This window comes from Brienomyrus brachyistius, chromosome 18, assembly GCF_023856365.1.
Source record: "Brienomyrus brachyistius isolate T26 chromosome 18, BBRACH_0.4, whole genome shotgun sequence".
NCBI lineage: Eukaryota > Metazoa > Chordata > Actinopteri > Osteoglossiformes > Mormyridae > Brienomyrus > Brienomyrus brachyistius.
Window position 1 is genome coordinate 14773409 of NC_064550.1, and position 13476 is coordinate 14786884.

At 46.2% G+C, this 13476-nt stretch overlaps 1 protein-coding gene across 1 annotated transcript in view; it reads left to right on the top strand.

Annotated features, from left to right (window-relative positions):
* The first annotated feature begins 5750 nt into the window (after positions 1-5750).
* The window catches only part of LOC125713165 (leucine-rich repeat-containing G-protein coupled receptor 6), a 75049-nt gene continuing 67323 nt past the window's right edge, over positions 5751-13476 (top strand). Inside the window, exon 1 of the mRNA XM_048984106.1 lies at positions 5751-6196. Coding sequence (XP_048840063.1) covers positions 6012-6196 — 185 coding nt within the window. The 5' untranslated portion in view covers positions 5751-6011. The remainder of the gene's footprint in view (positions 6197-13476) is intronic.

Below are 13476 nucleotides of genomic sequence, written 5' to 3' on the forward strand. Positions count from 1 at the left end.
CTCGGAAAGGCTGAGGCCCACAATGACCGGGAAGACTGCGAGGCTTTGTCTGCTTTTTGGGTGGTCTTGCCCAAATAAAATCTCCAATATGTCTTATGCAGGCACTTGGAGAAGACGGCCAAACCTTGAAAGACCCCCCCGGCCATTGTTCCGCGTCTGTGAGCCATCGCCTTTGTCCTCCGTCTGTCTGCTGGTCTGAGACAGTGAGTCAGCTGAGACTCAGGCATCCACGTCACCCTTTGTTTCTTGAAGATCGCTGCCTGCTGGACGGAGTCCGCGGCTCGGACTGGGTGGGGGTGCGGTGCGCTGGGGTGGGGGTGCGGCCACCACTTTGATCTTGCCTTTTCAAGGGGAGCCTTTTCATCCGAGCTGCGTCGCCACGCCGGGCCTGGGAAGCCAATCCCTCTGGGAGCGGATCGCTGTGGAGCAGGTGCCCCGGTGGTGCAGTGTGGCTCACGCACTCAGGCTCACCTTTGTCGCTGAGTGCGGCCCAACCCAATTTCCCCCTGAGGAAAAAAAAAAAAACACTTTTTTTTTTGTCCCTGTTTCAGGCCTAAACTGTTCCATCTACACCTACATTACTCAGTGTGACCCATGCTGTCCCCAGGCCCCAACGAGAAGCCAGACACGCTCCTTCGGATTCAGCTCAACGGTCTCTGGAGGCGAAGCACTAAAAGCAGCCAAGGCAGCGGTGGAGAGAAGGTTGAGGTTCAAACTGTGATCCATAATGGACAATAAAGACCAGCCCCTCAGCACAGATATCACAGAAATACAGAACTGTTTGGTATCTGGTCCAGAGAGTATACAAATCCAGTCCAAAATTTTGTTTCAACCAACCACCTGAGCATAAAGAGTCACAGTCACAGTATTACCCAACTCTGCAGAAATGTCATGTTCTCCAAATGCAAAACTGAGTAGTACAGGTGTCCCTCCCCACCCACTGGCATGTGACAGTGTAACACTGCCTGTTCTGATGGCACCTGTACCCTTAATGGACACGTGTCATTTGCACAACAGCCATTTAGCACCACATTTATCTTATTTACTCTTGATTACCCGTGTGTTTATTTTCTTACTGCATTTTAGTTTTCCTGGTGTAGATAATCTCATTTCAGACTTTTCCTTGATAATCCCTTGCTTCGAGTTTGACGCTTCACATCTCATAGCACATTTTGACGGTATTTTTACGTACGTTACCCTCGCTTGTGTTTAATTCTGTTGTATTTCTTTCTATGCTACTGGACAAAGACATTTTATTTCCCCTCGTGTGAATCAGTGATGCTCTTGTCTTATTTTTTCCTGGCCCCACAGTGTCAGAGAAAGTTCCAGGGAGCCCATTTGCCAGCACTGATCCAAAGCTTCCGGTTCTGAGAGCGTTTTAGACGCCCGCATAACCGACAGAAAGGGACCAGTCTAATCCAGATGCAAGAGACCAGTCTTCTTCCAGAAGGATCCGATGTGTCACTTTTTTGGGTCGGTTGGCCAGCGATCGTCCCTCAGAGACCAGGACTCGTGCTGGAATGTTAGTTTTTAATGAATGAGATGCACTGTGGCCTAACGATGAAGGAAGCCTGGCCCACAGACTGTCTGTTCAGGGCGACTTCACCTCCTTTCTGTTATGTATTAATAACATTTCCTGCCAGCGTAAAGAAAATATGAAGGGTGGCTGCATGCATTTTACATAAGGAGCTGTTACTGCCTCATTACATTTACCAAACAACAGAATTACACAATGAACTGTATTACAATAAAATAGCTCAAATACAAAATGAAATGCACACAAAATAAGGCTTTATGATGGTAAAAGCATTGGTACAAGTAATGTTAAAGTAACGTAAATGCAACTTATTAATGGCAACGTGATAAATTACAGAACAAATATTGCCTGTAAAACGGGAAATGCTTGTAAATGCTTATTTTAAATTTGTATTGTGCATTAACTTATTTATTTGAAATTGGCTTTATAAGACAAACTGGTGCCTACTTAGATCCATGTAGGACTAAATAAATGACAGACTGACATGTCAGATCCATGGGCAGCATAACCAGCCTGAAGTCTGTCTTAATGCTGTACATCGTCATTTCATTTTGCACAAATAGACCATATCGTACAAAGTCATCGGTTGTTGAAAAAAACCTGTGTTTTAATCCTAAGCAAGCTAAGAAACAAAACCTGAGTTACATGTCTGAAGAGTGATTGTCTGTTTCATCCAAAAAATGTCAATTTTACAATCTTTATTCAGATTCGCTCTCGATAGCCTATAATTGTATGGTAGCGAGTCAAGAAAATTGAGTCTCCGCCCACCTCCAAGTTAACGTAAATTTTTAGCTGTCAAGTATTTTTGCCTCTTACGTTCAGAGTTAAATATTAAACTACTTGTAATATTAACATGAAATTAATTAACCTCAGATTTTTTACTTTTACAATGTATACAATGTTTACGTATTTATGTATTTTCGGAAACCCGTCTTTCCATCTGAAAGGCCAGGTGCAGTGGGGGGGCCTGAGGTGAACTCGGGGTAGGCTAAGCCAGGCCGGCCTTCCCTTATCCAAGAACATCTGCATAGGAGCATGAGGAACCTTCTTGTAGTTTCCTGCCCTACTCAGGGTACCTTTTCACGTCATGAACTGGTCGGTCGAAGGGTCTCGTTCCCTAAACCCTACATGTCAGCTGGGAGTTTCCTGTCCCCGTCCACTTTTCCCAGTACTGGAAGAAGCCCATGTGGTTCTTTAGACACATGTCACTGCTAGTGCCCCCTGTCCGAGACAAAGTGACATTGCTTTGCTGCGTGGGCACCCCACAGAAGATGATGCCCTCGGTGGTCACCTATGTCCATAATGGGTTGACTGGCACTGACTGCTCCTGTAAAAATGTGTGTGAAGTGTCAATTGTGTGAAGGTCATCATCATGGAAATAAGATGATCTGCCCCAGAAAACAAAATATAATAATATAAAAAATACTTTTATAGTAGTGACCCATAGCCAAAGCATGCATTTAGTGGGGTCCCAGAGGTTTGGGGGACCCCTGCTGGCCGCAAACAGTCACGACACTTAATGTTGAATAAATACGTTTCTTAATTAGGAGAAATAGTTTTTGAAAACGGGGAGGGCAGAATTTTTTGTATTATTATTACTATTAATAAAAATGCAATTTTGGGTAACGATTTTACAAACTCTTGCTGAAATTTTCTTTAGCTTTCCCACCTGAACTTAGTTAGCTTAATCAAAAAAATAATCGCTATTATGACGAAGTCCTGACATTTAGGTTATTTTAATTTGCCTGTATCAAAGGTCTGCTACTGCCAATAATGAACCGTCAAAATTATATTTTAATTATTATCTGAGGTTTCTTCTCTGTAACCGCTGCTGACAGACATTCAGTACGTGTGATTTAATCTCGCATTCCCATAACCCTAAAATCCAGTTCAAATAAAAAACTTTACCCCATATTCCAGTTTGCATCAGATGGAAGTAATGCGAGTTGCAGAAAAGCCCCGTATCGCTGATTTTAATCTGGTTTTAGACAGTAATAAAATCCAACTTCCCTTTCTTTTGGAACCACATCTAAGCGTGTCAGCAAGTATATTCGTGTCAGCTACTCTAAATATTAGTGGCTACACAAAAATAACAAATCTTAACTATATTCATACCTTTGCTGAGTAAGTCAATAACCTGCGTTAAAATCTTATATTTCTCTAAATATCCTCAAAAGAATTGCAGCCTTGTGTTTATAGGCATATTAAGGGACCTACGTACGTGCATTTGAACATTTTCAGCCGGGATTGTGCCCTGACCACAGCAAAGGGACCGTCTCAACCCGAGCTGTAAGTGATGCATTATTATCCTCTAACACAGGAAATTCTGCAATAATTATGCTTTGAGACTTAAGTGCTGCCTTTGATAGCACTGGCTGTGCCCTCTGCCTCTACGCCAGCCTGCCTGGACTTGCCCATATATGGCTCCTCTTTTATTTAGCAAATCATTGTCTGTAGGTACAGAAACCAAATGACTCCACTTTGTCAATATCTCCAAGTACGTTTCTGCGGGGTTTGGTAATGAGACGAACAGGGGTCTTTGTCTAAAGTAATGATTATCCGCACTTAAAATGACACAGGTATTTTCATTCCGTGCTCGTGATCAATTAACACTCCGGAACTGGTTACACTTAGTGAAAAGGATGAAAACGTGAATAACTAGGGGGGGAGGGGGAGGGTATGTTCCTATTTAAGTAATCTGAATAAGCCGGGAAATTACATGTTTTATAACTTCCATACTCCCGTTGATTCTCTTTCCTACTGTTTAGAATTATGATGAAAACAGTGTGATTGCAGTATACACACATGTATCAGGAAGGTAGTAGATTACAAAACGTCCTGTAACTTGGTAAAAATTATTACATGCGAAACGTGGATGTGATTTCACTCATAAATAAACCATATGACGTAAAGCGGGCAAATAAGCGTTGCCTTCCAGTGTTTCTACATTTCCGTTCACACTTACTTTATAACATTAATTAGTAGCGAATTTAATATAGTTACTTTTAAAATAATTATTTAACTTGGTTTGACTATGCTTTATTCACATTTGTGAGTTGCTAGATATACCCAATGTACTTTGGGGTAACTATACTGGGAAATGTGTAATTATTCATTGTACAATAAATTATACAGGAGTTGGGGCGTGATTCTGGAAAAATGTAAACATATGAAGTTACTTTTTAAAGTTAATTTAAGTTAATCATTGCCTCGAACCGGCCATGCGATGCCATTATTCTTCCCTAAACAATTCTTAAAATATCTAGGTAGGTTATCGAGTTCTGTCTAAACACCCGTCATCTGTACTCATTACGTTAAATGTTTTGAGAAGTATTAGTATTATTAAACAGATTAAATCAGACGTCTTGTCCACTTTGCAGCAAGATTTACACTAATCAGACAGCGGGACTTTCATAACTTTAATAAATCAAATTCTCAGTCTGGTTTCCAAAGTCTCACTCCAAACAAACGTGGCTTTCCAAATTCCTGCTCTAAACAGAACATTTCCAAAGAAAATGTTTTTAAAGAAACCTAATTCAGGCTCAGCTAATGAAATGTTATTTATGCGAGGATGGAAACATATACTGATTGGCGCTCCCTTCATTAACTCGTCGTTAATACGCAGTGAGTGCGTGAGCGCGCCTGCACGGCCCCGCGTCCGTCTTGATTACTACCTGATTCGCGAGCGGAGCGGTGCTCGCCGTTTAAGGGGGTAACATCACCGCGGAGGCCGTTAGCACACGACTGCCACCTATGTGTAGGGCCGGGCACACAATCAGGAGATGAAGCAGGGGTAAATTAGGCAAATCCAGCATTAAAACAAGGGTTTTATAGCTGCTTTCTCTGCATTAGGTGTAAAGGGAAAACTGGCTGTAATGGAAACCGTGTGGTCCTCATTTGTATTGGGGGGAGGTGTGTGGTAGATGTGGTACCCTCCTCCCACTCAGGGCTTCTCTCTGGCTAGCTTGTACTTCTGTACTTTTTTTTGGCTTTCATTAATCCCAACATTTGGGTGGCACATATCTCTTTTCAAATAATGATTCCCCTCTCTCTGAGGAGCCTTCAGGGCAGGAGGCTGGCAGCCCCTCCTACCCTCTGTGTGATGCACCAGCCCATCCCCTGCCTTGGGGGGGGGGGGGGGGGGGCGTGGTCAGCCATAGCCCCACCCCCAGCTCGACACAGTGGCTTCCCACCACAATAGGTAAATGGCTCTGGATGAAGAGGGAACGAGGCAGACCAAGCAGAGAGGGAGGGAAGCGGCAGGCAGGAACTCCTGAGACCCCTGACTGACAGAGACACGCGCTCGGCTCATGGGAGCGCCCAGCTGATGAAGAGATAAAGAGACAGAGAGGGAGAGAGAGAGAGAGAGAGAGAGAGAGGGACCCAAACTGAAAGTCACACACACAGACAGACACACACCCACGCACGCACTCCCTTCACCCAAGACTGAGCAGCAGGGCTTTGCAGAGGCAGCATGTGGTTCGTGTGCCTGGCGTTCCAGCTCTCCGTGGCATCTGCGGAGCACGGCTTGCAGCCGCGGGTGCCGCCCTGCCCGGCGCCCTGCCAGTGTGAGGAGGATGGCGTGCTCCTGCTTGTGGATTGCTCCGAGCTGGGCCTGTCCGCGGTGCCCAGCGATCTCAGCCCCCTGACCTCCTACCTGTGAGTACCACTCTTTACGTCTAGTGATTCTCCGGGGAGTAGAAAGCAGAGCCTGACTTGGGTGTGTGCAGGGCCATAAGGTCATGAGGGCTACTGGCCCCGGGTCCTGTAGATGTACCCTGTAGATCTGGCCCTCTAAAGCATGACGTTCGGGTGGACAGGGGTGCTCCATGAACTCCATCATTTTCATAGAGGAGTTTTCAGCTAATGCCATTCTGGGGTGATTCCTGACCCCGTTAATCGCGATCCCTCTCGACTTGCCGCGTGAGAGACACCAGGGCCGTTATTGCCGGAGAAAGTACCAGCGAAAGCGTTAGGTGAAAGCAGCCCCACTTGCTTCTCAGAGCTTGGAGTGTTCAGAAGCCAGCAAGATGTCTAATTTGGATTAAAGTCAAATGGCTGTCATCGCAGTGCAGCACCTGAGTAAATGGCCTTTGATATAGTGCGCGTGTATCTGAGATGCTGCTGGCTAGCTTTCAGAGGGTTAGCGATGTCAGCAGCTTGTTCAGGAGTCCTGACGGAAAAGCCCGGAAGGATCCCCATGCGAACGGGTCCGCGCGGACATGCAGGGATGCCTCTGGAGATAATGCCACTCTCCAGGTTGCTTTCTTGGAGATCAGGCACCAGGCATCACAGCCGGGACACAGCAGATAGCGTGCAACAGAATTATCACGCATGCCAGCATCAAGAGTGAGACTGGGGCGTGCTGTGCTGAGGGTGTGTTACAAAGGGGGGGGGGGGGGGGTGAGCATGCTGTCAGATTTTCTGTGATGATTGGTCAGCAGGAATAACAAACCCCGCGAAAGCAGGAGATCTCAAGTTCTTTAGTAGTTGATCGATTCATCATGAATAAATAGACACCGCTGTATGTGTTTATGTGGGTGTGTGTGGTAGCTAACGCTGGTCTCTGACCCCTTCAGGTTCCGGGTTCAAACACTGTCACGGTGAGCTTGTGGTTTGCTTGTTATAAGCGTGTCATGCAGGTGTCCCATCCAGGATGCCCCCTTATCTTGCACTCTGTGCTCCGTGTAATAGGTGCTAGCTCCTCCTGTGATACTGCCAAGGATTTGCACAAGGAAATATTTATGCGTACTAATATAATGATAGGATAAGTATTACAGTTTTATAATTTATACTTTACAAAAGCCTTTACTTTTACAAACAAACTGAATACCTGAAATGCTGTGTTACGTTCAGTTTGCGCATGATTTCTGTAAATCCTGAAGGTAGCACTGTTATGTCGACAAACCACAAGCATGGAGCTACGGACGGCACACAGTAACCACCTCGCTGTGGGGCTTTTAATGGATTAAACAGCGAAGCACATGGCGAATTGCTTGATGATCAAACAGCTTCGCGGTCCGGCGTAGCAGCGCCGTCCCAGTACTCCTCCCAGTAGAAGGGTCCTCCTCAGCTGATGCCCCGAAGCTGATTTCCCTGATTTATGGATCTTTACTTGTTTACTTGGATTTGGAAAATGATGGAATAAAATCAGAATGTGTGGGATCAGCTGGTATGCTTGGGAGGGGGTGGGGGGGCAGCACAGCCTGCACATTTTTGGGGCACTTGTGGTGGAATATTTCCCAACAGGTTGCAGACACTGGGGAAGTGGGGGGCGGGAGGGGGGGCTCTGCTGGCAGAAAGTGCTACCAGGAATGGGAGTGCAGGTTCCGTGCCAGGGTTCCACAGGGATCCACGAGTGAAGGAACACCGTTCTCAGCAAACTCAGTAATTGCAATAATTACTTACTTACTATTATTAGAATATTTCTATTTCAATGTTTAATATGAACACATTGCAGTTTTGTGCAGTAAAACAGGCAAAAAAGTGCCCCCAGATCTCATGTGGGGCACCGGGGGGGGGTGACTGCCTTCCATCAGAGGAAGTGTATGGCTGCTTATCTTTAATTACATGGTAACCGCGAATCGTGGCTGAATGGGACGCCACACAGCAGCGCACAGTGACCGCACAGCAGAGCACAGTGACCGCACAGCAGAGCACAGTGACCGCACAGCAGAGCACAGTGGCCGCACAACACCCAGCTGCTGCGATTCATCTCTCAGGAGCGCAGGCAAGAGTCGGCAAGTCGCGGCTGAAGTGTGTGGGGGAAGCAGGGGGGCGCAGGAGGGGTCATGTGCAGAGGCGGGGCTTGACCGTGCAGATTGGTCATGAGTGTATTTAAAAAAACAAAAGATACATGATTTCAAGGAGTTTTTTGAGGTAAGATAATATAAGATGCACGTTATTGATCTTAGTGGGGAAGTTCTGAGGTAAACAGCAGCGAGGAACCTACAGTGCAGACAAACACATACAGCGCAGAACAAAGGCAGGGCAGCACAGAACATCCTGTAAAAGTATATTAATGAAACAAACGAACGGACAAATAAATAAAGAGATTGAATCTATATGCGCAGTTATACGTGCAAACAGACCTAGTACCTGTGACCTGTTGGGAAATCACCCCCCACAAGGGCCCCAAAAATGTGCAAACTGACTGTGTGGTTTATTCAGTTCTCCCTCCCCCCACCTCTAGGGATACCTGGGGCTGGTACCGCAGAAGAGCTATAAAAAAATGAATGTATAAAAAATGTCAGTGAGCAGTGTTTTGATGCAGGTAAAACTCTTCCAGCTGTTAGTGGATAGCATTTGTGGAGTGCTAGCTATATACGTAGTTAGTAATATGTATCGCATGCGTGATTGGCGCTGGTTTAATTCCTCCTGCAGCTACCGTTTAGCACCGTGATTGCAAAGCACTAGCTGTGCAGTCAGTGGCATTAGTTTAGCTAGGCCTAAAATTCCCCTCGCTGTTAGCGCTTAGCTATGCGTTTGTGGAGTGCTAGCAATGTGGGAAGCGTGATCGGTGTAGGAATAATTCCCCCCATCATTAGCAGTTAGCGTTTGCGGTGTGGAGAGAGTGATAGGTGTAGATACATATCCTCTCGCTGTTAGTGATTAGCTATTGTGGAGAGCTAGCACTGCAGTCAGTGTGGCTGGTGTAGGTACGATTCTTCGTGCCGTTAGCAGTTAGTCAACTTTTATCATATTAGGCATGGAAAAAAATACGCTGGTAGTTACATTATTGGCTGCTGCAGCCATTGGGTTTGTTACATGATTCAGAATAACATCTGTATCTGTGAGGGCTTTGCAGAAGGATGGAATGGTGTGTGTAGATAATACAGACTTGAGTTCTAAGAGAGTAGGCTCGCAATTGTAAATAAGGTCAAAGAGGCAGCGTTTTGTAGCTAAGGAGGGGTGACAGGACCGCAGTGTCTCTGCGAATCCAAATCTGCTCGCTTCACCTGCAGCTTGTGGTCCAGGGTAAAGTGCAGAGGAATTAAGTCAAAAGAAGAACAAGATTGCAGTGTCACTCGTGATTTGTATCGCAGTGTGACGGCAAGTCACATCAGGGCGATGCTGCTGGGCGTCATTCCCAAAAATATGGAGCAGTCACAGCTGCTCAGCTCGTGCACCTGCCATTCGAGGTCTGCAGACAAAAAACATTTCGGTAGCTGTCAAATAAAAAATGCGCATGTTATAAATCTGCATGCATAATAAACTTGCATGCGTTATAAATCTGCATGTATTATCATGCACTACTCTGGCTGTTCTTCAGGAAAGGTCAGTGCTTTGAAAACGGACTAGAAATCTTTTTTTTTTTTTAAGTAGACATTCTTGCATTCATCCATTTTCTTCTCTAAAACTAGAGCCTGTTTGGAAAACCTCTCTTCAAAGCAATAGCTCGGCATTATGAACAAAAAGACTGAAATCCTGCCCAGTAGAAAGTGAGGCGGGTTTGCACAGGCTGCGACCGAATATCTTTTTTGGTTTGTTTGTTTAGTCTTGATAGAGTTTCAATGCAAGAAGATTCCCTAATGTCTAGCTATCTTTCAATAATAATAATAATAATAATAATAACGTATTTTGATCCTGTGGTCAAATAGTACTTATACATAAATTCTCTATGTGCTTAGTATGAAAATAAGGAAGAGGACACCCGTGACACTTCCCTGACAGGAATGAGTAACTCAGGGCGGTGCGATTCCCTTATTGTAGAGCTCGCGGTGAGAGCGACACGCATTCATTACGCATTCTTGGCAGATGACAGAGCCGCAGTGAAAGAGGAGCACGCTTCGAGCCATGGGATTAGGGCACCGATTACATCATGGTACGAGAAAACACACCTGAAAGCTAAAACTCTCCGTGGACGTTCCGTTCTCAGACGTCGCTGGGGGGCGTCAGATTAAACGCGGGAACGGGAGGTCGGAGGGGGCCGTACGTCCCACCGTCCCATTGCCTTGTTCCTTTTACACACCAAGCCCCCCACCTCCATCTCTGATTGCCTCCACTGCAGGCATCCAAAGTTTTATTTTATTTTTTAGGGAGATTTGGAATGCAAATGTGGTGAATCCTTCCAGAAATTACCTGGATATCAAAGGACCGGCTTCTGGTTCCCAGAGATGGAATGGTGCCTCTCTCTGGGGGTGAGGACATCCATTAGGGCAGTGTTTCCCAACCCAGTCCTCTCCAGGGACCCCCAGACAGTCCACTGTTTTGCTCCCTCCCTGGTCCCAGCACAGCTTACCCAGGTATTGGCAGTTCTTGATTGTGTTCTTCAGGTGTGCTGGAAGCTGGGCGGGGCAAAAAACGTGGACTGTCTGCTGATCCCTGAGGACCGGCTTGAGAAACACTGTTATGGGAACTCAGTCTTTGGAGCAGCCCTTCTGGAAGGTCCCCAGCCATTATCAAAACGAGCGCAGATGCGGAGCGAGCCTGTGGACCGTCGCCACGGGCTGCCTGTCATGGCTCCGCCCCCATTTCCTCCATACGGGGCTGGGGACCCGTTAATGCTATCCGGGACAGGTGTCCTTCACAGCCCCTCCAGTTCTCTTTCGGGAGACTTATTACCCTTTTACAGTTTAAATAATTTAGCAACAAAAATACGGCCACCCTTTCAGTATATTTTCTTATTCTTTATAACTCCAGCATATCTGAAAAATGATTGAAATCCTAACCTAAAGGAAAGTGAAGTTAATCATTAGACTTTTTTAAAGGTTTTTGTAGTCTCTGGACAGCTACTATACTTATTCTGCTACTAAAAAACTACTAAACAAACAAGGCCGATGTTCAGTCATGGAGATCTGATGATCTAAATGGAGGGATCAGAGATGAATGCAAGCAAACGAAAAGATGAAAAGCATTTCTCCGTTATGCCGTCAGCTTGACGCTGGACCTGACAAAGGAGCTGAGGTGTATTGTCGCCGGGAGGCATTCTGGAAGCTTCTGAGCAGCGGGGGAGCGTCGAGGATGAACTCAGCTACAGAGATTTATGGCGGCACAGAGGAGCACGCGGTGTGAGCCGCCTGACCGAAAGCCGATGGAGATGCGATCGAGTCGCGGAGAAGGCTCGGACACGATTTATCATCGGCTTCTGGTTACCCGGCCGTTACGAAAGCCAGAAATTGGCGAGGAACCTCTGCTAGATGTTCGCAAATATATGAAACACTTGTGTCTATCTGGCAGGAAATTACTTCCTGGCCACTGAAAAACTCCACAGGTTGGTGGGGGTTTCTGGCTCAGTGCATTTAATTTTTCAAAAATCGGCTCAACAGCTTACAGACATCGGGCCGTTGCGTGGGCCCGAGATCCTGCAGAAAAACATGCGCAGGTTAGCATGTTGAATTAGGTCCACTGGAAACCCTTACTGGCTCCGTGATTAAATGCAGCCATGGTTCATGCTCTTTCTGCATGGCTTAGCGGGTAACTGGTCTCCAAAGATAGATGGAATCAAATAAATGCGAATGGATGGCTAGCACTCGTGGTCTACAGTTTGCAATTCGCATTACGCTACAGGTCTTGGCCGGACCTGGCTGCCTGCTGCTTTTAGTCCCCCTTAGAGCTGATCTTACGCTTCTTGAAGGAAGTCAAGATCAGAAAGGGCCCTTTCCTGCCTTTTCATTTTTCCGTGGAATTGACCTAGAGGCTCCACATTCCGGAGGCAATTCAGGAATTCGACACGTTCGGTAGGTGCGATGTGGAGGCCATGGGCTCCAGGAGCAGGACCTGCTTGTGCCTCGCGCTGCGCAAATGGACCCACGCACAGACATGTTTACGCCAGGGCCAACAAGCACTAATAGTGGGTAGCCGGAGGCAGCCAGGCTCAGTGCTGTTGACATAGACTTCGAAACAGATGCGGAGCCGCGTCCCTGGGCGGAATTCCACTGATATAGAGTCTGCGGTCAGGCAGCTAATTCAACGTGCATGCGTCCATAGATAAAATTATGCAAGAAAATGCATTTATGCGGGCATTAATGAATCAAACTGATAGGTATTTATTTGTTTTGTATTTCTTTTTTAAATTTATATGGCATATTATTAAAATACCAAATTGCTGAGCAAAGCGCAATATGATTAATCGTCCTTTGTAACGCCATAAAGCGTGCTGTCAGATCCTCTCCCTCTCTACACACACACACACACATGCGCACACACACCATGACACACATGCTCTCATATGCAAAACCTCAGCGGCAAACAAATATAGTCGTAATCGCTCATTTCCTCCAGTTACCTAACAGTAAAACGGCACCAATTAGGCCTCTGTGAAGCCAGATTTAAAATAGTTTCAGTTACTGTAGGATAAATAAACTTCAGGACCCACCGCACTCTCCCTCATCAGGGGTCTTTAAATAGGCTGGCCAGGCTGCCTGGGGCGCTCTGTGTCTGTCCTCCCATCCGATGGCATTCCTAGTTAAGGTATTCCCGTGATTCCCGTTATGGTCTTCATCCTGCGATCGGGCGAGTCTTGTTGCCCGGACTGCACACCCTTATACAGGGAAGCAGAGCCCCGAAAATGCAGCCTGTTTCTTACCCCGTGGCAGACTGATAGCTTAGTGTCTGGCCCAGGGGCAGCTTACCTGCCTTCGGCAGCATAAATCCCTTCGGCAGCATAAATCCCTGGGCGGCGCGTGACAGGAGCCTGGCCGGCAGGTTGCAGGTGCTGTGTCTCCCTAGAACGAGTGTGATTCACTCGCGTTCTTTCAGCATGGAGGTTCACTGCCGTCGTTCGTTCCAAGAACTCCTCTCTTGCCTGCTGTGCTGTGGCTGTAGTTGGATTTGAGCAGTAGTTTGACTTTAGTGCATGTTCAGTATAGTAACAAATATAATAGGTAACATCTGGACCAAGAAGAATTTAGTTTATTTCCAGGACTCATTGATTCACGTAGTTTTTTTTTCTTAATAAACATAATAAAAAAAGACTTATTTGCATATGCAACGACTTT